The sequence below is a fragment of the Eucyclogobius newberryi genome, unplaced genomic scaffold (genome assembly GCF_026437365.1).
Source record: "Eucyclogobius newberryi isolate DKJ021-1_F unplaced genomic scaffold, fEucNew1.0.hap1 SCAF_3, whole genome shotgun sequence".
Taxonomy (NCBI): domain Eukaryota; kingdom Metazoa; phylum Chordata; class Actinopteri; order Gobiiformes; family Gobiidae; genus Eucyclogobius; species Eucyclogobius newberryi.
Genome location: NW_027315945.1, coordinates 42,985,453 through 43,009,234, shown reverse-complemented (window position 1 = coordinate 43,009,234; position 23,782 = coordinate 42,985,453). Strand labels below are relative to the sequence as shown.

At 44.3% G+C, this 23,782-nt stretch overlaps 1 protein-coding gene across 1 annotated transcript; it reads right to left on the bottom strand.

The window, feature by feature from the left end:
• Positions 1-897: 897 nt before the first annotated feature.
• On the bottom strand, positions 898-9,828 carry polr3glb (RNA polymerase III subunit GL b). Its single transcript, XM_072461323.1, has 7 exons — positions 9,632-9,828; positions 7,694-7,828; positions 5,327-5,516; positions 4,045-4,101; positions 3,890-3,981; positions 3,441-3,551; positions 898-2,960 (listed from the first exon to the last, which is right to left on the bottom strand). The coding sequence occupies exons 2-7, from the start codon at positions 7,769-7,771 to the stop codon at positions 2,874-2,876; spliced, it is 615 nt and encodes a 204-aa protein (XP_072317424.1). The 5' UTR covers positions 7,772-7,828; positions 9,632-9,828; the 3' UTR covers positions 898-2,873.
• Positions 9,829-23,782: the final 13,954 nt, after the last annotated feature.

Genomic DNA, 23,782 nt, shown 5'->3' with positions numbered 1-23,782 from the left:
ATACCCATGTGCAATACTGTCATACCGATGTGCAATACTGTCATAATCATGTGCAATACTGTTCTACCCATGTGCAATACTGTCAAAATCATGTGCAATACTGACCTACCCATGTGCAAAACTGACATACCCATGTGCAATACTGTCATAATCATGTGCAACACTGTCATACCCATGTGCAATACTGACATAATCATGTGCAATACTGACATAATCATGTGCAATACTGGCATAATCATGTGCAATACTGTCAAACCCATGTGCAATACTGACATACACATGTGCAACACTGACCATCATGTGCAATACTGTCATACCCATGTGCAATAATGTCATAATCCTGTGCAATACTGTCATACCCATGTCAAATACTGTCATAATCATGTGCAATACTGTCATACCCATGTGCAATACTGTAATACCCATGTGCAATACTGACATAATAATGTGCAATACTGACATACCCATGTGCAATACTCTGACATAATGTCAATCATATTGATGCAATATTCCCTGGTGGTGCAATATTCTCCGTCCATACAACTGCTGTAAATAAGAGTTACTTTTGTTACCATTTTCTTTTCTTTTTTACCTTTTATTAAGAATATAAAAGGTTTTTTTAATAAGAGTTTTTTTTATAAGAGCTTTTCTATTAATAAGAGTTGTTTTTTTAAAGTCTTCTATAAGTTATCTGTTCTCTGACTTCCGTTCCTACTTGTGTGTTGTAACACTGGAATTTCCCCATTGTGTGGACTAAAAGTCTTATCTGATCTCCGGGTTCTTTCCACCGTCCAAACACTTGTTTGATAAACTGCCCCTCGGTCCCTCTGTCTGTGTGAACCCTGAGACTGGCCCATAGTCCCCCGCCTAAGGCCCAAAGTCACGGACAGGCTTGAATGTCAGAATGAGACAAGATTTATTCTCACAGAGGAACTTGTCCTGGTGCAACATCAAAACAAAGAGAAACATTGAAATCTGCTGCAGGATCAAAATATGTTTTGTATGAAAAGTGTTGAGTTTAAATGAGCATAAAGTGACAGTGATTAAGAAGTGTTCATGGTCCAACGGCCTGAGGGGCGTGGCCTGCTGTCTGAGGGGCGTGGCCTGCTGTCTGAGGGGTGTGGCCTGCTGCCTGAGGGGCGTGGCCTGCTGTCTGAGGGGCGTGGCCTGCTGCCTGAGGGGCGTGGCCTGCTGTCTGAGGGGCGTGGCCTGCTGTCTGAGGGGCGTGGCCTGCTGCCTGAGGGGCGTGGCCTGCTGCCTGAGGGGCGTGGCCTGCTGTCTGAGGGGCGTGGCCTGCTGCCTGAGGGGCGTGGCCTGCTGCCTGAGGGGCGTGGCCTGCTGCCTGAGGGGCGTGGCCTCCTGCCTGAGGGGAGTGGCCTGCTGCCTGAGGGGCGTGGCCTGCTGCCTGAGGGGCGTGGCCTCCTGCCTGAGGGGAGTGGCCTGCTGCCTGAGGGGCGTGGCCTCCTGCCTGAGGGGAGTGGCCTCCTGTCTGAGGGGCGTGGCCTCCTGCCTGAGGGGAGTGGCCTCCTGCCTGAGGGGCGTGGCCTCCTGCCTGAGGGGAGTGGCCTCCTGCCTGAGGGGCGTGGCTTCCTGCCTGAGGGGCGTGGCCTCCTGTCTGAGGGGCGTGGCCTGCTGCCTGAGGGGAGTGGCCTCCTGTCTGAGGGGCGTGGCCTCCTGCCTGAGGGGAGTGGCCTCCTGTCTGAGGGGCGTGGCCTCCTGCCTGAGGGGCGTGGCATCCTGCCTGAGGGGCGTGGCATCCTGCCTGAGGGGCGTGGCCTCCTGCCTGAGGGGCGTGGCTTCCTGCCTGAGGGGCGTGGCCTGCTGCCTGGGTTAGGGTTAACGTCCACAGATGTTGGTTCTGTAGGTGAACTGCAGGGGTCCAGCAGGGGGGTCCAGCAGGGGGTCCTGCAGGGGTCCAGCAGGGGGGTCCAGTAGGAGGGTCCAGCAGGGGGTCCTGCAGGGGTCCAGCAGGGGGGTCCAGTAGGAGGGTCCAGCAGGGGGTCCTGCAGGGGTCCAGCAGGGGGGTCCAGTAGGAGGGTCCAGCAGGGGGTCCTGCAGGGGTCCAGCAGGGGGGTCCAGTAGGAGGGTCCAGCAGGGGGTCCTGCAGGGGTCCAGCAGGGGGGTCCAGTAGGAGGGTCCAGCAGGGGGTCCTGCAGGGGTCCAGCAGGGGGGTTCAGTAGGAGGGTCCAGCAGGGGGTCCTGCAGGGGTCCAGCAGGGGGGTCCAGTAGGAGGGTCCAGCAGGGGGTCCTGCAGGGGTCCAGCAGGGGGGTCCAGTAGGAGGGTCCAGCAGGGGGTCCTGCAGGGGTCCAGCAGGGGGGTTCAGTAGGAGGGTCCAGCAGGGGGGTTCAGTAGGAGGGTCCAGCAGGGGGGTTCAGTAGGAGGGAGGTGACGGACTTGAGGTGGGGGAGGACCACCGAGGGAGTGACACCGTCTGGTGCAGCAGCTTTTTGAGGGTTGGATTTCTGAAACAGTCTGTTTACTTCCTGCTCCTGGACTGTGAGAGGGGCGGGGCCACAGTGTCATGAGAGGGGAGGGGGAGGTGGGGGCGGGGCCACAGTGTCATGAGTTTGAATCCCGGCAGAACAGAACCCTAGCCACCTAACCCGAACCACGTTAGCATGTCCGTGTTAGCATGTCCGTGTTAGCATGTCCGTGTTAGCATGTCTGTGTTAGCATGTCAGTGTTGCCGTGGTAACAGACCAACGTTTAATAACCTACAATAAAAGCATGTTTTTCCACATCTTTTTTCTTATTAAAACGTGACAGAACCTCACAAACCGTAGAAAAAGGCATAAAAATCGAAAGTCTAAAATCTGGTAAAATCTGGTAAAATCTGGTAAAATGTGGTAAAATGTGGTAAAATGTGGTGATCTCAGTAAGTGGCCTCGTCCATGTTCTCGTCGCTGTCGCCTCCAAACTCTTCTCCGTTATCGAAGTACGACATGATGTAATCCGTCTCCTGGAAACACAGGAGCAAAATCCATCAGACGCAGAGCCCAAAGCCTCCACCAGGGGGCCACACGCAGAGCCCAAAGCCTCCACCAGGGGGCCACACGCAGAGCCCAAAGCCTCCACCAGGGGGCCACACGCAGAGCCCAAAGCCTCCACCAGGGGGCCACACGCAGAGCCCAAAGCCTCCACCAGGGGGCCACACGCAGAGCCCAAAGCCTCCACCAGGGGGCCACACGCAGAGCCCAAAGCCTCCACCAGGGGGCCACACGCAGAGCCCAAAGCCTCCACCAGGGGGCCACACGCAGAGCCCAAAGCCTCCACCAGGGGGCCACACGCAGAGCCCAAAGCCTCCACCAGGGGGCCACGTCACGCTTCTGTTCTTCTATATTTGGGCACATTTATGAACGTTTAAGAAATATGGACTCTCCCTCAAGGCTTATCTGAGTCTCTCTTGTGTGTCAGGGGTCAGGGGTCAGGGGTCACATACCTCTTCAAACTCATCCTCGTCGACCTGCTCTTCCTCTGCTTCTTCTTCTTCTCCTTTCTTCTCCTCTTCCTCCTCTTCTTCTTCAGTGCGGGTTTCCTTTTGCTCCAGACTCTGAAAAAAATAAATATTTAATGCGGGACCCTCACGATCGTCCTGGTTTAGACCTGGTTTAGACCTGGTTTAGACCTGGTTTAGACCTGGTTTAGACCTGGTTTAGTCCTGGTTTAGTCCTGGTTTAGTCCTGGTTTAGACCTGGTTTAGTCCTGGTTTAGTCCTGGTTTAGACCTGGTTTAGACCTGGTTTAGACCTGGTTTAGTCCTGGTTTAGACCTGGTTTAGTCCTGGTTTAGTCCTGGTTTAGTCCTGGTTTAGACCTGGTTTAGTCCTGGTTTAGACCTGGTTTAGTCCTGGTTTAGTCCTGGTTTAGTCCTGGTTTAGTCCTGGTCTCACCTCCAGCTTCTGGAGGACGTCTTTGTGCTTGTCCTGGCTCTTGGACGATGGTTTGGGAGCTTCACTTGGGGAAAGGGGCGTGGCTTTGGAGCCTGAAACAGAGTCAGTCATTTGACGGATGCTCGGGTCAAAGGTCACTCCTCGCAGTTTCTCACCTGGAGGGCGGAGCTTCTGTGGACGCACTCTCAGCTCTTTGGGGAACCTGGTCCAGTCTGCAACAGAGATCAGGTCTAAACCAGGTGTGAACCAGGTGTGAACCAGGTGTGAACATGGTCTAAACCAGGTGTGAACATGGTCTAAACCAGGTGTGAACCAGGTGTGAACCAGGTGTGAACATGGTCTAAACCAGGTGTGAACCAGGTGTGAACCAGGTGTGAACATGGTCTAAACCAGGTGTGAACATGGTCTAAACCAGGTGTGAACATGGTCTAAACCAGGTGTGAACCAGGTGTGAACATGGTCTAAACCAGGTGTAAACCAGGTGTGAACCAGGTGTAAACCAGGTGTGAACCAGGTGTGAACATGGTCTAAACCAGGTGTGAACCAGGTGTTAACCAGGTGTGAACATGGTCTGAACCAGGTGTGAACCAGGTGTGAACATGGTCTGAACCAGGTGTAAACCAGGTGTGAACATGGTCCAAACCAGGTGTGAACCAGGTGTAAACCAGGTCTAAACCAGGTGTGAACATGGTCTAAACCAGGTGTGAACATGGTCTAAACCAGGTGTGAACATGGTCTAAACCAGGTGTGAACCAGGTGTTAACCAGGTGTGAACATGGTCTGAACCAGGTGTGAACCAGGTGTGAACCAGGTGTGAACATGGTCTGAACCAGGTGTGAACCAGGTGTGAACCAGGTTTAAACCAGGTTTAAACCAGGTGTGAACATGGTGTGAACATGGTGTGAACATGGTGTAAACCAGGTGTGAACATGGTGTGAACCAGGTGTGAACATGGTGTGAACCAGGTGTGAACCAGGTGTGAACCAGGTGTGAACCGGGTGTGAAACGGGTGTGAACCGGGTGTGAACAGGGTGTGAACAGGGTGTGAACCAGGTGTGAACATGATCTAAACCAGGTGTGAACCAGGTGTAAAGTAAACCAGGTGTGAACCAGGTGTGAAACAGGTGTGAAACAGGTGTGAACCAGGAGTGAACCAGGTGTGAACCAGGTGTAAACCAGGTGAGAACAAGGTATAAACCAGGTGTGAACCAGGTGTGAACCAGGTGTAAACCAGGTGTGAACATGATCTAAACCAGGTGTGAACCAGGTGTGAACCAGGTGTGATCCAGGTGTGATCCAGGTCTAAACCAGGTGTGAACAAGGTATAAACCAGGTGTGAACCAGGTGTGAACCAGGTGTAAACCAGGTGTGAACCAGGTCTGAACCAGGTGTAAACCAGGTGTGAACCAAGTCTGCTGGTCCTGGTCCTGGTCTTACCTGGGCTCCAGTCCTGGTCCTGGTCCTGGCTGTGGTACTTGTCTGAATATCGCTCCACGTCTCGTCTCAGGACTTTGTTCTGGAGGAAACTGGGCAGGTTCCTGGAGGCTCCTCTGAACTCCTGCTTCAGCGCCAGAAGATACTCCACCTGCTCTCCACCGCAGAGGGGGAGGGGCTTCTGCTCCAGCACCTGAAGGGGAGGAGCCAACACAATAACCTGAGGGGGAGGGGCTTCTGCTCCAGCACCTGAAGGGGAGGAGCCAACACGATAAGCTGAGGGGGAGGGGCTTCTGCTCCAGCACCTGAAGGGGAGGAGCCAACACGATAACCTGAGGGGGAGGGGCTTCTGCTCCAGCACCTGAAGGGGAGGAGCCAACACGATAACCTGAGGGGGAGGGGCTTCTGCTCCAGCACCTGAAGGGGAGGAGCCAACACGATAAGCTGAGGGGGAGGGGCTTCTGCTCCAGCACCTGAAGGGGAGGAGCCAACACGATAAGCTGAGGGGGAGGGGCTTCTGCTCCAGCACCTGAAGGGGAGGAGCCAACACGATAACCTGAGGGGGAGGGGCTTCTGCTCCAGCACCTGAAGGGGAGGAGCCAACACGATAACCTGAGGGGGAGGGGCTTCTGCTCCAGCACCTGAAGGGGAGGAGCCAACACGATAACCTGAGGGGGAGGGGCTTCTGCTCCAGCACCTGAAGGGGAGGAGCCAACACGATAACCTGAGGGGGAGGGGCTTCTGCTCCAGCACCTGAAGGGGAGGAGCCAACACGATAACCTGAGGGGGAAGGGCTTCTGCTCCAGCACCTGAAGGGGAGGAGCCAACACGATAACCTGAGGGGGAGGGGCTTCTGCTCCAGCACCTGAAGGGGAGGAGCCAACACGATAACCTGAGGGGGAGGGGCTTCTGCTCCAGCACCTGAAGGGGAGGAGCCAACACGATAACCTGAGGGGGAGGGGCTTCTGCTCCAGCACCTGAAGGGGAGGAGCCAACACGATAACCTGAGGGGGAGGGGCTTCTGCTCCAGCACCTGAAGGGGAGGAGCCAACACGATAAGCTGAGGGGGAGGGGCTTCTGCTCCAGCACCTGAAGGGGAGGAGCCAACACGATAAGCTGAGGGGGAGGGGCTTCTGCTCCAGCACCTGAAGGGGAGGAGCCAACACGATAAGCTGAGGGGGAGGGGCTTCTGCTCCAGCACCTGAAGGGGAGGAGCCAACACGATAAGCTGAGGGGGAGGGGCTTCTGCTCCAGCACCTGAAGGGGAGGAGCCAACACGATAAGCTGAGGGGGAGGGGCTTCTGCTCCAGCACCTGAAGGGGAGGAGCCAACACGATAAGCTGAGGGGGAGGGGCTTCTGCTCCAGCACCTGAAGGGGAGGAGCCAACACGATAAGCTGAGGGGGAGGGGCTTCTGCTCCAGCACCTGAAGGGGAGGAGCCAACACGATAAGCTGAGGGGGAGGGGCTTCTGCTCCAGCACCTGAAGGGGAGGAGCCAACACGATAAGCTGAGGGGGAGGGGCTTCTGCTCCAGCACCTGAAGGGGAGGAGCCAACACGATAAGCTGAGGGGGAGGGGCTTCTGCTCCAGCACCTGAAGGGGAGGAGCCAACACGATAAGCTGAGGGGGAGGGGCTTCTGCTCCAGCACCTGAAGGGGAGGAGCCAACACGATAACCTGAGGGGGAGGGGCTTCTGCTCCAGCACCTGAAGGGGAGGAGCCAACACGATAAGCTGAGGGGGAGGGGCTTCTGCTCCAGCACCTGAAGGGGAGGAGCCAACACGATAAGCTGAGGGGGAGGGGCTTCTGCTCCAGCACCTGAAGGGGAGGAGCCAACACGATAAGCTGAGGGGGAGGGGCTTCTGCTCCAGCACCTGAAGGGGAGGAGCCAACACGATAACCTGAGGGGGAGGGGCTTCTGCTCCAGCACCTGAAGGGGAGGAGCCAACACGATAACCTGAGGGGGAGGGGCTTCTGCTCCAGCACCTGAAGGGGAGGAGCCAACACGATAACCTGAGGGGGAGGGGCTTCTGCTCCAGCACCTGAAGGGGAGGAGCCAACACGATAAGCTGAGGGGGAGGGGCTTCTGCTCCAGCACCTGAAGGGGAGGAGCCAACACGATAACCTGCGGATAATGCTTCAGAAGCAAAGTAATGACGGACTGTGACCTCGACACAAATGTGACTCCCTCACAGCTAAGCCCCATGGTCGCGCCCTCGTGGTCGCGCCCCCGTGGTCGCGCCCTCGTGGTCGCGCCCCCGTGGTCGCGCCCCCGTGGTCACGCCCTCGTGGTCACGCCCCCGTGGTCACGCCCCCGTGGTCACGCCCCCGTGGTCGCGCCCTGTGACAGGGTTGTGCGTTCCACTCTTACCGGGTACAATGGCGTCGGCTGCTCTGGGTCTAAGCTGAAGGTTGCCCTGAAGCCCCGCCCACGGCCACGCCCCGCCATTGTTTGCACGGCAGCTGATTGGATGAACACAAGGAGGGCTCAGCCGACTGGACGAATCTTGGAACAGAACATAAACAAATATATAAATCAAATCAGTAAGATCTGGTCTGGGTCCAGCTTTAGTCCTGGTTTAGTCCTGGTTTAGACCTGGTTTAGACCTGGTTTAGACCTGGTTTAGTGCTGCTTAAGTCCTGCTTTAGACCTGGTTTAGACCTGGTTTAGTCCTGGTTTAGACCTGCTTAAGTCCTGGTTTAGAAACTGGTTTAGACCTGGTTTAGTCCTGGTTTAGTCCTGGTTTAGTCCTGGTTTAGTCCTGGTTTAGTCCTGGTTTAGTCCTGGTTCAGACCTGCTTTAGTCCTGCTTTAGTCCTGGTTTAGACCTGGTTTAGACCTGGTTTAGTCCTGGTTTAGACCTGGTTTAGTCCTGTTTAGTCCTGGTTTAGACCTGGTTTAGACCTGGTTTAGACCTGGTTTAGTCCTGGTTTAGTCCTGGTTTAGTCCTGGTTTAGACCTGGTTTAGACCTGGTTTAGTCCTGGTTTAGACCTGGTTTAGTCCTGGTTTAGTCCTGGTTTAGTCCTGCTTTAGACCTGCTTTAGTCCTGGTTTAGTCCTGGTTTAGTCCTGGTTTAGACCTGGTTTAGTCCTGGTTTAGTCCTGCTTTAGACCTGGTTTAGTCCTGGTTTAGTCCTGGTTTAGACCTGGTTTAGACCTGGTTTAGTCCTGGTTTAGTCCTGGTTTAGTCCTGGTTTAGTCCTGCTTTAGACCTGGTTTAGTCCTGGTTTAGTCCTGCTTTAGACCTGGTTTAGTCCTGGTTTAGTCCTGGTTTAGACCTGGTTTAGTCCTGGTTTAGACCTGGTTTAGACCTGGTTTAGTCCTGGTTTAGTCCTGGTTTAGACCTGGTTTAGACCTGGTTTAGTCCTGGTTTAGACCTGGTTTAGTCCTGGTTTAGTCCTGGTTTAGACCTGGTTTAGACCTGGTTTAGTCCTGGTTTAGACCTGGTTTAGTCCTGGTTTAGACCTGGTTTAGTCCTGCTTTAGACCTGGTTTAGACCTGGTTTAGACCTGGTTTAGTCCTGGTTTAGACCTGGTTTAGTCCTGGTTTAGACCTGGTTTAGACCTGGTTTAGTCCTGGTTTAGTCCTGGTTTAGACCTGGTTTAGACCTGGTTTAGTCCTGGTTTAGTCCTGGTTTAGTCCTGGTTTAGACCTGGTTTAGTCCTGGTTTAGTCCTGGTTTAGACCTGGTTTAGACCTGGTTTAGTCCTGGTTTAGTCCTGGTTTAGTCCTGGTTTAGACCTGGTTTAGACCTGGTTTAGTCCTGGTTTAGTCCTGGTTTAGTCCTGGTTTAGTCCTGGTTTAGACCTGGTTTAGTCCTGGTTTAGTCCTGGTTTAGACCTGGTTTAGACCTGGTTTAGTCCTGGTTTAGTCCTGGTTTAGTCCTGGTTTAGACCTGGTTTAGACCTGGTTTAGTCCTGGTTTAGACCTGGTTTAGTCCTGGTTTAGTCCTGGTTTAGACCTGGTTTAGACCTGGTTTAGTCCTGGTTTAGTCCTGGTTTAGACCTGGTTTAGTCCTGGTTTAGTCCTGGTTTAGTCCTGGTTTAGACCTGGTTTAGTCCTGGTTTAGTCCTGGTTTAGACCTGGTTTAGACCTGGTTTAGTCCTGGTTTAGTCCTGGTTTAGTCCTGGTTTAGACCTGGTTTAGTCCTGGTTTAGTCCTGGTTTAGACCTGGTTTAGACCTGGTTTAGTCCTGGTTTAGTCCTGGTTTAGACCTGGTTTAGTCCTGGTTTAGTCCTGGTTTAGACCTGGTTTAGACCTGGTTTAGTCCTGTTGTGGGCCGTTAGCCACATTAGCTCTTGGCTCTTTACCTTCTCTTCCCGGTTCCTTTGGCTCCCTTTCTACCTTTTCAGGTTCAGATCAGCGGGTCATAGCGGGGTCATAGCGGGGTCATAGCGGGGTCATGGCGGGGTCAGGGGTCGCTTAGATTCGGGAGGTTGTCGGTCACAAATGTGAGTTTTTGTGTGAAAATGAGGCGCATGTTTGTGTTTTGATCAGAGCGCAGCCATGACAGTCGCGTCTTCTTCTTTGTTTAAGTGAGGGCCCATTACCGCCACCGCCTGGTCTGGAGGTGGTGGTGGAGACAGTCCTGACTGTTTTAACTATGACATCATGTGTTTAATTATGACATCATGTGTTTTAACTATGACATCATGTGTTTAATTATGACATCATGTGTTTTAACTATGACATCATGTGTTTAATTATGACATCATGTGTTTTAACTATGACATCATGTGTTTAATTATGACATCATGTGTTTTAACTATGACATCATGTGTTTAATTATGACATCATGTGTTTTAACTATGACATCATGTGTTTTAACTATGACATCATGTGTTTAACTATGACATCATGTGTTTTAACTATGACATCATGTGTTTAATTATGACATCATGTGTTTTAACTATGACATCATGTGTTTAATTATGACATCATGTGTTTTAACTATGACATCATGTGTTTTAACTATGACATCATGTGTTTAATTATGACATCATGTGTTTTAACTATGACATCATGTGTTTAATTATGACATCATGTGTTTTAACTATGACATCATGTGTTTTAACTATGACATCATGTGTTTAACTATGACATCATGTGTTTAATTATGACATCATGTGTTTTAACTATGACATCATGTGTTTAACTATGACATCATGTGTTTAATTATGACATCATGTGTTTTAACTATGACATCATGTGTTTAATTATGACATCATGTGTTTTAACTATGACATCATGTGTTTAACTATGACATCATGTGTTTAACTATGACATAATGTGTTTTAACTATGACATCATGTGTTTAATTATGACATCATGTGTTTTAACTATGACATCATGTGTTTAATTATGACATCATGTGTTTTAACTATGACATCATGTGTTTTAACTATGACATCATGTGTTTAACTATGACATCATGTGTTTAATTATGACATCATGTGTTTAACTATGACATCATGTGTTTAACTATGACATCATGTGTTTTAACTATGACATCATGTGTTTTAACTATGACATCATGTGTTTTAACTATGACATCATGTGTTTTAACTATGACATCATGTGTTTAACTATGACATCATGTGTTTAACTATGACATCATGTGTTTTAACTATGACATCATGTGTTTTAACTATGACATCATGTGTTTAATTATGACATCATGTGTTTTAACTATGACATCATGTGTTTTAACTATGACATCATGTGTTTAACTATGACATAATGTGTTTTAACTATGACATCATGTGTTTAATTATGACATCATGTGTTTTAACTATGACATCATGTGTTTAATTATGACATCATGTGTTTTAACTATGACATCATGTGTTTAATTATGACATCATGTGTTTTAACTATGACATCATGTGTTTAATTATGACATCATGTGTTTTAACTATGACATCATGTGTTTAATTATGACATCATGTGTTTTAACTATGACATCATGTGTTTTAACTATGACATCATGTGTTTTAACTATGACATCATGTGTTTTAACTATGACATCATGTGTTTAACTATGACATCATGTGTTTAACTATGACATCATGTGTTTTAACTATGACATCATGTGTTTTAACTATGACATCATGTGTTTAATTATGACATCATGTGTTTTAACTATGACATCATGTGTTTTAACTATGACATCATGTGTTTTAACTATGACATCATGTGTTTAACTATGACATCATGTGTTTAACTATGACATCATGTGTTTTAACTATGACATAATGTGTTTAATTATGACATCATGTGTTTTAACTATGACATCATGTGTTTAATTATGACATCATGTGTTTTAACTATGACATCATGTGTTTAATTATGACATCATGTGTTTTAACTATGACATCATGTGTTTAACTATGACATCATGTGTTTAACTATGACATAATGTGTTTTAACTATGACATCATGTGTTTAATTATGACATCATGTGTTTTAACTATGACATCATGTGTTTAATTATGACATCATGTGTTTAATTATGACATCATGTGTTTTAACTATGACATCATGTGTTTAATTATGACATCATGTGTTTTAACTATGACATCATGTGTTTTAACTATGACATCATGTGTTTTAACTATGACATCATGTGTTTAACTATGACATCATGTGTTTAACTATGACATCATGTGTTTTAACTATGACATAATGTGTTTAATTATGACATCATGTGTTTTAACTATGACATCATGTGTTTAATTATGACATCATGTGTTTTAACTATGACATCATGTGTTTAATTATGACATCATGTGTTTTAACTATGACATCATGTGTTTAACTATGACATCATGTGTTTAACTATGACATAATGTGTTTTAACTATGACATCATGTGTTTAATTATGACATCATGTGTTTTAACTATGACATCATGTGTTTAATTATGACATCATGTGTTTTAACTATGACATCATGTGTTTAATTATGACATCATGTGTTTTAACTATGACATCATGTGTTTAATTATGACATCATGTGTTTTAACTATGACATCATGTGTTTTAACTATGACATCATGTGTTTAACTATGACATCATGTGTTTTAACTATGACATCATGTGTTTAATTATGACATCATGTGTTTTAACTATGACATCATGTGTTTAATTATGACATCATGTGTTTTAACTATGACATCATGTGTTTTAACTATGACATCATGTGTTTAATTATGACATCATGTGTTTTAACTATGACATCATGTGTTTAATTATGACATCATGTGTTTTAACTATGACATCATGTGTTTTAACTATGACATCATGTGTTTAACTATGACATCATGTGTTTAATTATGACATCATGTGTTTTAACTATGACATCATGTGTTTAACTATGACATCATGTGTTTAATTATGACATCATGTGTTTTAACTATGACATCATGTGTTTAATTATGACATCATGTGTTTTAACTATGACATCATGTGTTTAACTATGACATCATGTGTTTAACTATGACATAATGTGTTTTAACTATGACATCATGTGTTTAATTATGACATCATGTGTTTTAACTATGACATCATGTGTTTAATTATGACATCATGTGTTTTAACTATGACATCATGTGTTTTAACTATGACATCATGTGTTTAACTATGACATCATGTGTTTAATTATGACATCATGTGTTTAACTATGACATCATGTGTTTAACTATGACATCATGTGTTTTAACTATGACATCATGTGTTTAATTATGACATCATGTGTTTTTAACTATGACATCATGTGTTTAATTATGACATCATGTGTTTTAACTATGACATCATGTGTTTAATTATGACATCATGTGTTTTAACTATGACATCATGTGTTTAATTATGACATCATGTGTTTTAACTATGACATCATGTGTTTTAACTATGACATCATGTGTTTTAACTATGACATCATGTGTTTTAACTATGACATCATGTGTTTAACTATGACATCATGTGTTTAACTATGACATCATGTGTTTTAACTATGACATCATGTGTTTAATTATGACATCATGTGTTTTAACTATGACATCATGTGTTTAATTATGACATCATGTGTTTTAACTATGACATCATGTGTTTAATTATGACATCATGTGTTTTAACTATGACATCATGTGTTTTAACTATGACATCATGTGTTTTAACTATGACATCATGTGTTTAACTATGACATCATGTGTTTAACTATGACATCATGTGTTTTAACTATGACATAATGTGTTTAATTATGACATCATGTGTTTTAACTATGACATCATGTGTTTAATTATGACATCATGTGTTTTAACTATGACATCATGTGTTTAATTATGACATCATGTGTTTTAACTATGACATCATGTGTTTAACTATGACATCATGTGTTTAACTATGACATAATGTGTTTTAACTATGACATCATGTGTTTAATTATGACATCATGTGTTTTAACTATGACATCATGTGTTTAATTATGACATCATGTGTTTTAACTATGACATCATGTGTTTAATTATGACATCATGTGTTTTAACTATGACATCATGTGTTTAATTATGACATCATGTGTTTAACTATGACATCATGTGTTTTAACTATGACATCATGTGTTTAACTATGACATCATGTGTTTTAACTATGACATCATGTGTTTTAACTATGACATCATGTGTTTAACTATGACATCATGTGTTTAACTATGACATCATGTGTTTTAACTATGACATCATGTGTTTAATTATGACATCATGTGTTTTAACTATGACATCATGTGTTTAATTATGACATCATGTGTTTTAACTATGACATCATGTGTTTAATTATGACATCATGTGTTTTAACTATGACATCATGTGTTTTAACTATGACATCATGTGTTTTAACTATGACATCATGTGTTTAACTATGACATCATGTGTTTAACTATGACATCATGTGTTTTAACTATGACATCATGTGTTTAATTATGACATCATGTGTTTTAACTATGACATCATGTGTTTAATTATGACATCATGTGTTTTAACTATGACATCATGTGTTTAATTATGACATCATGTGTTTTAACTATGACATCATGTGTTTAATTATGACATCATGTGTTTTAAATATGACATCATGTGTTTAATTATGACATCATGTGTTTTAACTATGACATCATGTGTTTAATTATGACATCATGTGTTTTAACTATGACATCATGTGTTTTAACTATGAAATCATGTGTTTAACTATGACATCATGTGTTTTAACTATGACATCATGTGTTTAATTATGACATCATGTGTTTTAACTATGACATCATGTGTTTAATTATGACATCATGTGTTTTAACTATGACATCATGTGTTTAATTATGACATCATGTGTTTTAACTATGACATCATGTGTTTAATTATGACATCATGTGTTTTAACTATGACATCATGTGTTTAATTATGACATCATGTGTTTTAACTATGACATCATGTGTTTTAACTATGACATCATGTGTTTAACTATGACATCATGTGTTTTAACTATGACATCATGTGTTTAATTATGACATCATGTGTTTTAACTATGACATCATGTGTTTTAACTATGACATCATGTGTTTTAACTATGACATCATGTGTTTAACTATGACATCATGTGTTTAACTATGACATCATGTGTTTTAACTATGACATCATGTGTTTAATTATGACATAATGTGTTTTAACTATGACATCATGTGTTTAACTATGACATCATGTGTTTAATTATGACATCATGTGTTTTAACTATGACATCATGTGTTTAACTATGACATCATGTGTTTAATTATGACATCATGTGTTTTAACTATGACATCATGTGTTTAATTATGACATCATGTGTTTTAACTATGACATCATGTGTTTAACTATGACATCATGTGTTTAATTATGACATCATGTGTTTTAACTATGACATCATGTGTTTAACTATGACATCATGTGTTTAATTATGACATCATGTGTTTTAACTATGACATCATGTGTTTAACTATGACATCATGTGTTTTAACTATGACATCATGTGTTTAACTATGACATCATGTGTTTAATTATGACATCATGTGTTTTAACTATGACATCATGTGTTTAATTATGACATCATGTGTTTTAACTATGACATCATGTGTTTAACTATGACATCATGTGTTTTAACTATGACATCATGTGTTTAATTATGACATCATGTGTTTTAACTATGACATCATGTGTTTAATTATGACATCATGTGTTTTAACTATGACATCATGTGTTTTAACTATGACATCATGTGTTTTAACTATGACATCATGTGTTTAACTATGACATCATGTGTTTAATTATGACATCATGTGTTTAACTATGACATCATGTGTTTAACTATGACATCATGTGTTTAACTATGACATCATGTGTTTTAACTATGACATCATGTGTTTAACTATGACATCATGTGTTTTAACTATGACATCATGTGTTTAATTATGACATCATGTGTTTTAACTATGACATCATGTGTTTAATTATGACATCATGTGTTTTAACTATGACATCATGTGTTTAATTATGACATCATGTGTTTTAACTATGACATCATGTGTTTTAATTATGACATCATGTGTTTTAACTATGACATCATGTGTTTTAACTATGACATCATGTGTTTTAACTATGACATCATGTGTTTTAACTATGACATCATGTGTTTAACTATGACATCATGTGTTTAACTATGACATCATGTGTTTTAACTATGACATCATGTGTTTAATTATGACATCATGTGTTTTAACTATGACATCATGTGTTTAATTATGACATCATGTGTTTTAACTATGACATCATGTGTTTTAACTATGACATCATGTGTTTTAACTATGACATCATGTGTTTAATTATGACATCATGTGTTTTAACTATGACATCATGTGTTTTAACTATGACATCATGTGTTTAACTATGACATCATGTGTTTAACTATGACATCATGTGTTTAACTATGACATCATGTGTTTAACTATGACATCATGTGTTTAATATGACATCATGTGTTTTAACTATGACATCATGTGTTTAATTATGACATCATGTGTTTTAACTATGACATCATGTGTTTAATTATGACATCATGTGTTTTAACTATGACATCATGTGTTTAATTATGACATCATGTGTTTTAACTATGACATCATGTGTTTAATTATGACATCATGTGTTTTAACTATGACATCATGTGTTTAATTATGACATCATGTGTTTTAACTATGACATCATGTGTTTAATTATGACATCATGTGTTTTAACTATGACATCATGTGTTTAACTATGACATCATGTGTTTTAACTATGACATAATGTGTTTTAACTATGACATCATGTGTTTAACTATGACATAATGTGTTTTAACTATGACATCATGTGTTTAATTATGACATCATGTGTTTTAACTATGACATCATGTGTTTAACTATGACATCATGTGTTTTAACTATGACATCATGTGTTTAATTATGACATCATGTGTTTTAACTATGACATCATGTGTTTAACTATGACATCATGTGTTTTAACTATGACATCATGTGTTTAACTATGACATCATGTGTTTTAACTATGACATCATGTGTTTAACTATGACATCATGTGTTTTAACTATGACATCATGTGTTTAACTATGACATCATGTGTTTAACTATGACATCATGTGTTTAACTATGACATCATGTGTTTAACTATGACATCATGTGTTTTAACTATGACATCATGTGTTTAATTATGACATCATGTGTTTTAACTATGACATCATGTGTTTAATTATGACATCATGTGTTTTAACTATGACATCATGTGTTTTAACTATGACATCATGTGTTTTAACTATGACATCATGTGTTTAACTATGACATCATGTGTTTAACTATGACATCATGTGTTTTAACTATGACATCATGTGTTTAATTATGACATCATGTGTTTTAACTATGACATCATGTGTTTAATTATGACATCATGTGTTTTAACTATGACATCATGTGTTTAATTATGACATCATGTGTTTTAACTATGACATCATGTGTTTAATTATGACATCATGTGTTTTAACTATGACATCATGTGTTTAATTATGACATCATGTGTTTTAACTATGACATCATGTGTTTAATTATGACATCATGTGTTTTAACTATGACATCATGTGTTTAATTATGACATCATGTGTTTTAACTATGACATCATGTGTTTAACTATGACATCATGTGTTTTAACTATGACATAATGTGTTTTAACTATGACATCATGTGTTTAACTATGACATCATGTGTTTTAACTATGACATAATGTGTTTAATTATGACATCATGTGTTTTAACTATGACATCATGTGTTTAACTATGACATCATGTGTTTTAACTATGACATCATGTGTTTAATTATGACATCATGTGTTTTAACTATGACATCATGTGTTTTAACTATGACATCATGTGTTTTAACTATGACATCATGTGTTTTAACTATGACATCATGTGTTTTAACTATGACATCATGTGTTTAATTATGACATCATGTGTTTTAACTATGACATCATGTGTTTAATTATGACATCATGTGTTTTAACTATGACATCATGTGTTTAATTATGACATCATGTGTTTTAACTATGACATCATGTGTTTAATTATGACATCATGTGTTTTAACTATGACATCATGTGTTTAATTATGACATCATGTGTTTTAACTATGACATCATGTGTTTAATTATGACATCATGTGTTTTAACTATGACATCATGTGTTTAATTATGACATCATGTGTTTTAACTATGACATCATGTGTTTAACTATGACATCATGTGTTTTAACTATGACATAATGTGTTTTAACTATGACATCATGTGTTTAACTATGACATCATGTGTTTTAACTATGACATAATGTGTTTAATTATGACATCATGTGTTTTAACTATGACATCATGTGTTTAACTATGACATCATGTGTTTTAACTATGACATCATGTGTTTAATTATGACATCATGTGTTTTAACTATGACATCATGTGTTTTAACTATGACATCATGTGTTTTAACTATGACATCATGTGTTTAACTATGACATCATGTGTTTTAACTATGACATCATGTGTTTAATTATGACATCATGTGTTTTAACTATGACATCATGTGTTTAATTATGACATCATGTGTTTTAACTATGACATCATGTGTTTAATTATGACATCATGTGTTTTAACTATGACATCATGTGTTTAATTATGACATCATGTGTTTTAACTATGACATCATGTGTTTAATTATGACATCATGTGTTTTAACTATGACATCATGTGTTTAATTATGACATCATGTGTTTTAACTATGACATCATGTGTTTAATTATGACATCATGTGTTTTAACTATGACATCATGTGTTTAACTATGACATCATGTGTTTTAACTATGACATCATGTGTTTAATTATGACATCATGTGTTTTAACTATGACATCATGTGTTTTAACTATGACATAATGTGTTTTAACTATGACATCATGTGTTTAACTATGACATCATGTGTTTTAACTATGACATAATGTGTTTAATTATGACATCATGTGTTTTAACTATGACATCATGTGTTTAACTATGACATCATGTGTTTTAACTATGACAGCGTCCTGGAGGGAATTAGGTGTCGGACTGACTGGGCGGGAGGGCTCATGTCGGGGGCTCATGTCGGGGGGTCATGTCGGGGGGCTCATGTCGGGGGGTCATGTCGGGGGCTCATGTCGGGGGGCTCATGTCGGGGGCTCATGTCGGGGGGCTCATGTCGGGGGCTCATGTTGGGGGGGTCATGTCGGGGGGCCCATGTCGGGGGCTCATGTTGGGGGGGTCATGTCGGGGGGGCTCATGTCGGGGGCTCATGTCGGGGGGCTCATGTCGGGGGCTCATGTTGGGGGGGTCATGTCGGGGGCTCATGTCGGGGGCTCATGTCGGGGGGGTCATGTCGGGGGGTCATGTCGGGGGGCTCATGTCGGGGGGCTCATGTCGGGGGCTCATGTTGGGGGGGTCATGTCGGGGGGCCCATGTCAGGGGCTCATGTCAGGGGCTCATGTCGGGGGCTCATGTCGGGGGGCTCATGTCGGGGGCTCATGTTGGGGGGGTCATGTCGGGGGCTCATGTCGGGGGTGTCATGTCGGGGGGTCATGTCGGGGGCTCATGTCGGGGGTGTCATGTCGGGGGGTCATGTCGGGGGGGCTCATGTCGGGGGCTCATGTCGGGGGCTCATGTCGGGGGGGTCATGTCGGGGGGTCATGTCGGGGGGCTCATGTCGGGGGCTCATGTCGGGGGGCTCATGTCGGGGGCTCATGTTGGGGGGGTCATGTCGGGGGGCCCATGTCGGGGGCTCATGTCAGGGGCTCATGTCGGGGGCTCATGTCGGGGGGCTCATGTCGGGGGCTCATGTTGGGGGGGTCATGTCGGGGGGCCCATGTCGGGGGCTCATGTCGGGGGGCTCATGTCGGGGGCTCATGTTGGGGGGGTCATGTCGCGGGGCCCATGTCGGGGGCTCATGTTGGGGGGGTCATGTCGGGGGGGCTCATGTCGGGGGGGTCATGTCGGGGGGCTCATGTCGGGGGGGCTCATGTCGGGGGGCTCATGTCGGGGCCTCATGTCGGGGGGGTCATGTCGGGGGCTAATGTCGGGGGCTCATGTCGGGGGGGCTCATGTCGGGGGGCTCATGTCGGGGGGGCTCATGTTGGGGGGGCTCATGTCGGGGGGCTCATGTCGGGGGGGCTAATGTCGGGGGCTCATGTCGGGGGGGCTCATGTCGGGGGGGCTCATGTCGGGGGGGTCATGTCGGGGGGTCATGTCGGGGGGCTCATGTCGGGGGGTCATGTCGGGGGGCTCATGTCGGGGGGTCATGTCGGGGGGGTCATGTCGGGGGGGGTCGAGTCGGGGGCTCATGTCGGGGGCTCATGTCGGGGGGTCATGTCGGGGGGCTCATGTCGGGGGGGCTCATGTCGGGGGGTCATGTCGGGGGGCTCATGTCGGGGGGTCATGTCGGGGGGCTCATGTCGGGGGGTCATGTCGGGGGGGTCATGTCGGGGGGGGTCGAGTCGGGGGCTCATGTCGGGGGCTCATGTCGGGGGGTCATGTCGGGGGGCTCATGTCGGGGGGGCTCATGTCGGGGGGGCTCATGTTGGGGGGGCTCATGTCGGGGGGCTCATGTCGGGGGGGCTAATGTCGGGGGCTCATGTCGGGGGGGCTCATGTCGGGGGGGCTCATGTCGGGGGGGTCATGTCGGGGGGTCATGTCGGGGGGCTCATGTCGGGGGGTCATGTCGGGGGCTCATGTCGGGGGGGGTCGAGTCGGGGGCTCATGTCGGGGGCTCATGTCGGGGGGTCATGTCGGGGGCTCATGTCGGGGGGTCATGTCGGGGGCTCATGTCGGGGGGTCATGTCGGGGGCTCATGTCGGGGGGGTCATGTCGGGGGGGGTCGAGTCGTATGTAAAACAAAGAGAAGATCCAGCAGCAGGTGTAATGAAGCGTTAGCCACGCCCCCTCCTCAGGGACCATCATTTTTATCATGATCATTATTATTAATATTATTATTATGCTTTTTTTTGACTGGCTCTGGTCATGTTTCTTTTTTTTGTCTTTGTATATTTCTAAAATCGAAATAAAAAGAAAAAATATAAAAAAGAAAAACTAAAGAAAAAGTTGTACATCTCTATGTGTGATATATGTACATTAAATAAATCAAAGTGAGATTTAGAGATTTGAAATAAAGTAAAAAAGGTCATTTTTATTATATCGGGGTCACAGTTTTAATTGGTGACTTTGGAAAGTGTATTTTTGGCATCGCCGGCTTTGGCCTGGATCATTCTTCAGATTTATTCAGATTTATTCAGATGAGCAGTGTTGGCTCCGCCTCTCGGCCCCAGGACTCAGACTGTGGCCCCTGAGTCTGAGACGAGGACGTAACAGCAGAAGAGCAGGACCTGAGACCAAAAGACCAAAAGACCAGGACATGAGACGGAGCATGAAGTGAGACGCAGGAGGACGACAGAGCCACAGTAAAAGGGTGTGAATCTAAAGGACCTAAAGGAGCTACAGGAGCTACAGGACCTAAAGGAGCTGCAGGACCTAAAGGAGCTACAGGAGCTACAGGACCTAAAGGAGCTGCAGGAGCTGCAGGACCTAAAGGAGCTGCAGGAGCTGCAGGACCTAAAGGAGCTGCAGGACCTAAAGGAGCTGCAGGACCTAAAGGAGCTACACGAGCTACAGGACCTAAAGGAGCTGCAGGAGCTGCAGGACCTAAAGGAGCTGCAGGAGCTGCAGGACCTAAAGGAGCTGCAGGACCTAAAGGAGCTGCAGGACCTAAAGGAGCTACACGAGCTACAGGACCTAAAGGAGCTGCAGGAGCTGCAGGACCTAAAGGAGCTGCAGGACCTAAAGAAGCTGCAGGACCTAAAGGAGCTGCAGGACCTAAAGGAGCTGCAGGAGCTCCTGCAGAAGATGGCTTGGCTGGCTGGAGTGGACCTGATGCTTCTGACGCTTGGACTCGCCTCAGGTCAGAGTTTTTCTGCTTCAGAAACAGAAACATTTTTATTTGGTGTTTTTTTATTGTCAAATGTCGTTATGTTAATGAGCCTCTGTCTCTTTAAAGTGAAAGAAATGACCTCGACTTACGAGATGATAATGACATCATTATATTCAAATGATTATTTGAGTATTTGAGTATTTGAGTATTTGAGTATTTGAGTCATTCATGACGTCACACGGCCACAAGAGGCAGAATGTTCTAGTCGTTACACAAAAATCGTTGTGATGTCGCAGAACGTTGTGATGTCACAGAACGTTGTGATGTCCCAGAACGTTGTGATGTCGCAGAACGTTGTGATGTCGCAGAACGTTGTGATGTCGCAGAACGTTGTGATGTCGCAGAACGTTGTGATGTCGCAGAACGTTGTGATGTCGCAGAACGTTGTGATGTCACAGAACGTTGTGATGTTGCAGAACGTTGTGATGTCACAGAACGTTGTGATGTCGCAGAACGTTGTGATGTCCCAGAACGTTGTGATGTCGCAGAACGTTGTGATGTCACAGAACGTTGTGATGTCACAGAACGTTGTGATGTCGCAGAACGTTGTGATGTCACAGAACGTTGTGATGTCACAGAACGTTGTGATGTCGCAGAACGTTGTGATGTCGCAGAACGTTGTGATGTCACAGAACGTTGTGATGTCACAGAACGTTGTTATGTCACAGAACGTTGTGATGTCACAGAACGTTGTGATGTCACAGAACGTTGTGATGTCACAGAACGTTGTGATGTCGCAGAACGTTGTGATGTCCCAGAACGTTGTGATGTCGCAGAACGTTGTGATGTCGCAGAACGTTGTGATGTCGCAGAACGTTGTGATGTCGCAGAACGTTGTGATGTCGCAGAACGTTGTGATGTCGCAGAACGTTGTGATGTCGCAGAACGTTGTGATGTCACAGAACGTTGTGATGTCGCAGAACGTTGTGATGTCGCAGAACGTTGTGATGTCGCAGAACGTTGTGATGTCGCAGAACGTTGTGATGTCGCAGAACGTTGTGATGTCCCAGAACGTTGTGATGTCGCAGAACGTTGTGATGTCGCAGAACGTTGTGATGTCGCAGAACGTTGTGATGTCGCAGAACGTTGTGATGTCACAGAACGTTGTGATGTCGCAGAACGTTGTGATGTCGCAGAACGTTGTGATGTCGCAGAACGTTGTGATGTCACAGAACGTTGTGATGTCGCAGAACGTTGTGATGTCGCAGAACGTTGTGATGTCGCAGAACGTTGTGATGTCCCAGAACGTTGTGATGTCGCAGAACGTTGTGATGTCGCAGAACGTTGTGATGTCGCAGAACGTTGTGATGTCACAGAACGTTGTGATGTCACAGAACGTTGTGATGTCGCAGAACGTTGTGATGTCGCAGAACGTTGTGATGTCGCAGAACGTTGTGATGTCACAGAACGTTGTGATGTCGCAGAACGTTGTGATGTCGCAGAACGTTGTGATGTCACAGAACGTTGTGATGTCACAGAACGTGATGTCGCAGAACGTTGTGATGTCGCAGAACGTTGTGATGTCGCAGAACGTTGTGATGTCACAGAACGTTGTGATGTCACAGAACGTTGTGATGTCGCAGAACGTTGTGATGTCGCAGAACGTTGTGATGTCGCAGAACGTTGTGATGTCGCAGAACGTTGTGATGTCGCAGAACGTTGTGATGTCGCAGAACGTTGTGATGTCGCAGAACGTTGTGATGTCGCAGAACGTTGTGATGTCGCAGAACGTTGTGATGTCGCAGAACGTTGTGATGTCGCAGAACGTTGTGATGTCGCAGAACGTTGTGATGTCGCAGAACGTTGTGATGTCGCAGAACGTTGTGATGTTACAGAACGTTGTGATGTCACAG

What these genes read in the sequence shown, in the direction of transcription:
- polr3glb (XM_072461323.1), bottom strand. Translation starts at nt 7,771, where the DNA reads ATGGCGGGGCGTGGCCGTGGGCGGGGCTTCAGGGCAACCTTCAGCTTA. An exon ending in ACAGAAGCTCCGCCCTCCAG is followed by an intron (nt 3,982 to 4,044) that starts GTGAGAAACTGC and finishes ACTCTGTTTCAG; the next exon opens with GCTCCAAAGCCACGCCCCTT. An exon ending in ACGTCCTCCAGAAGCTGGAG is followed by an intron (nt 3,552 to 3,889) that starts GTGAGACCAGGA and finishes TATTTTTTTCAG; the next exon opens with AGTCTGGAGCAAAAGGAAAC.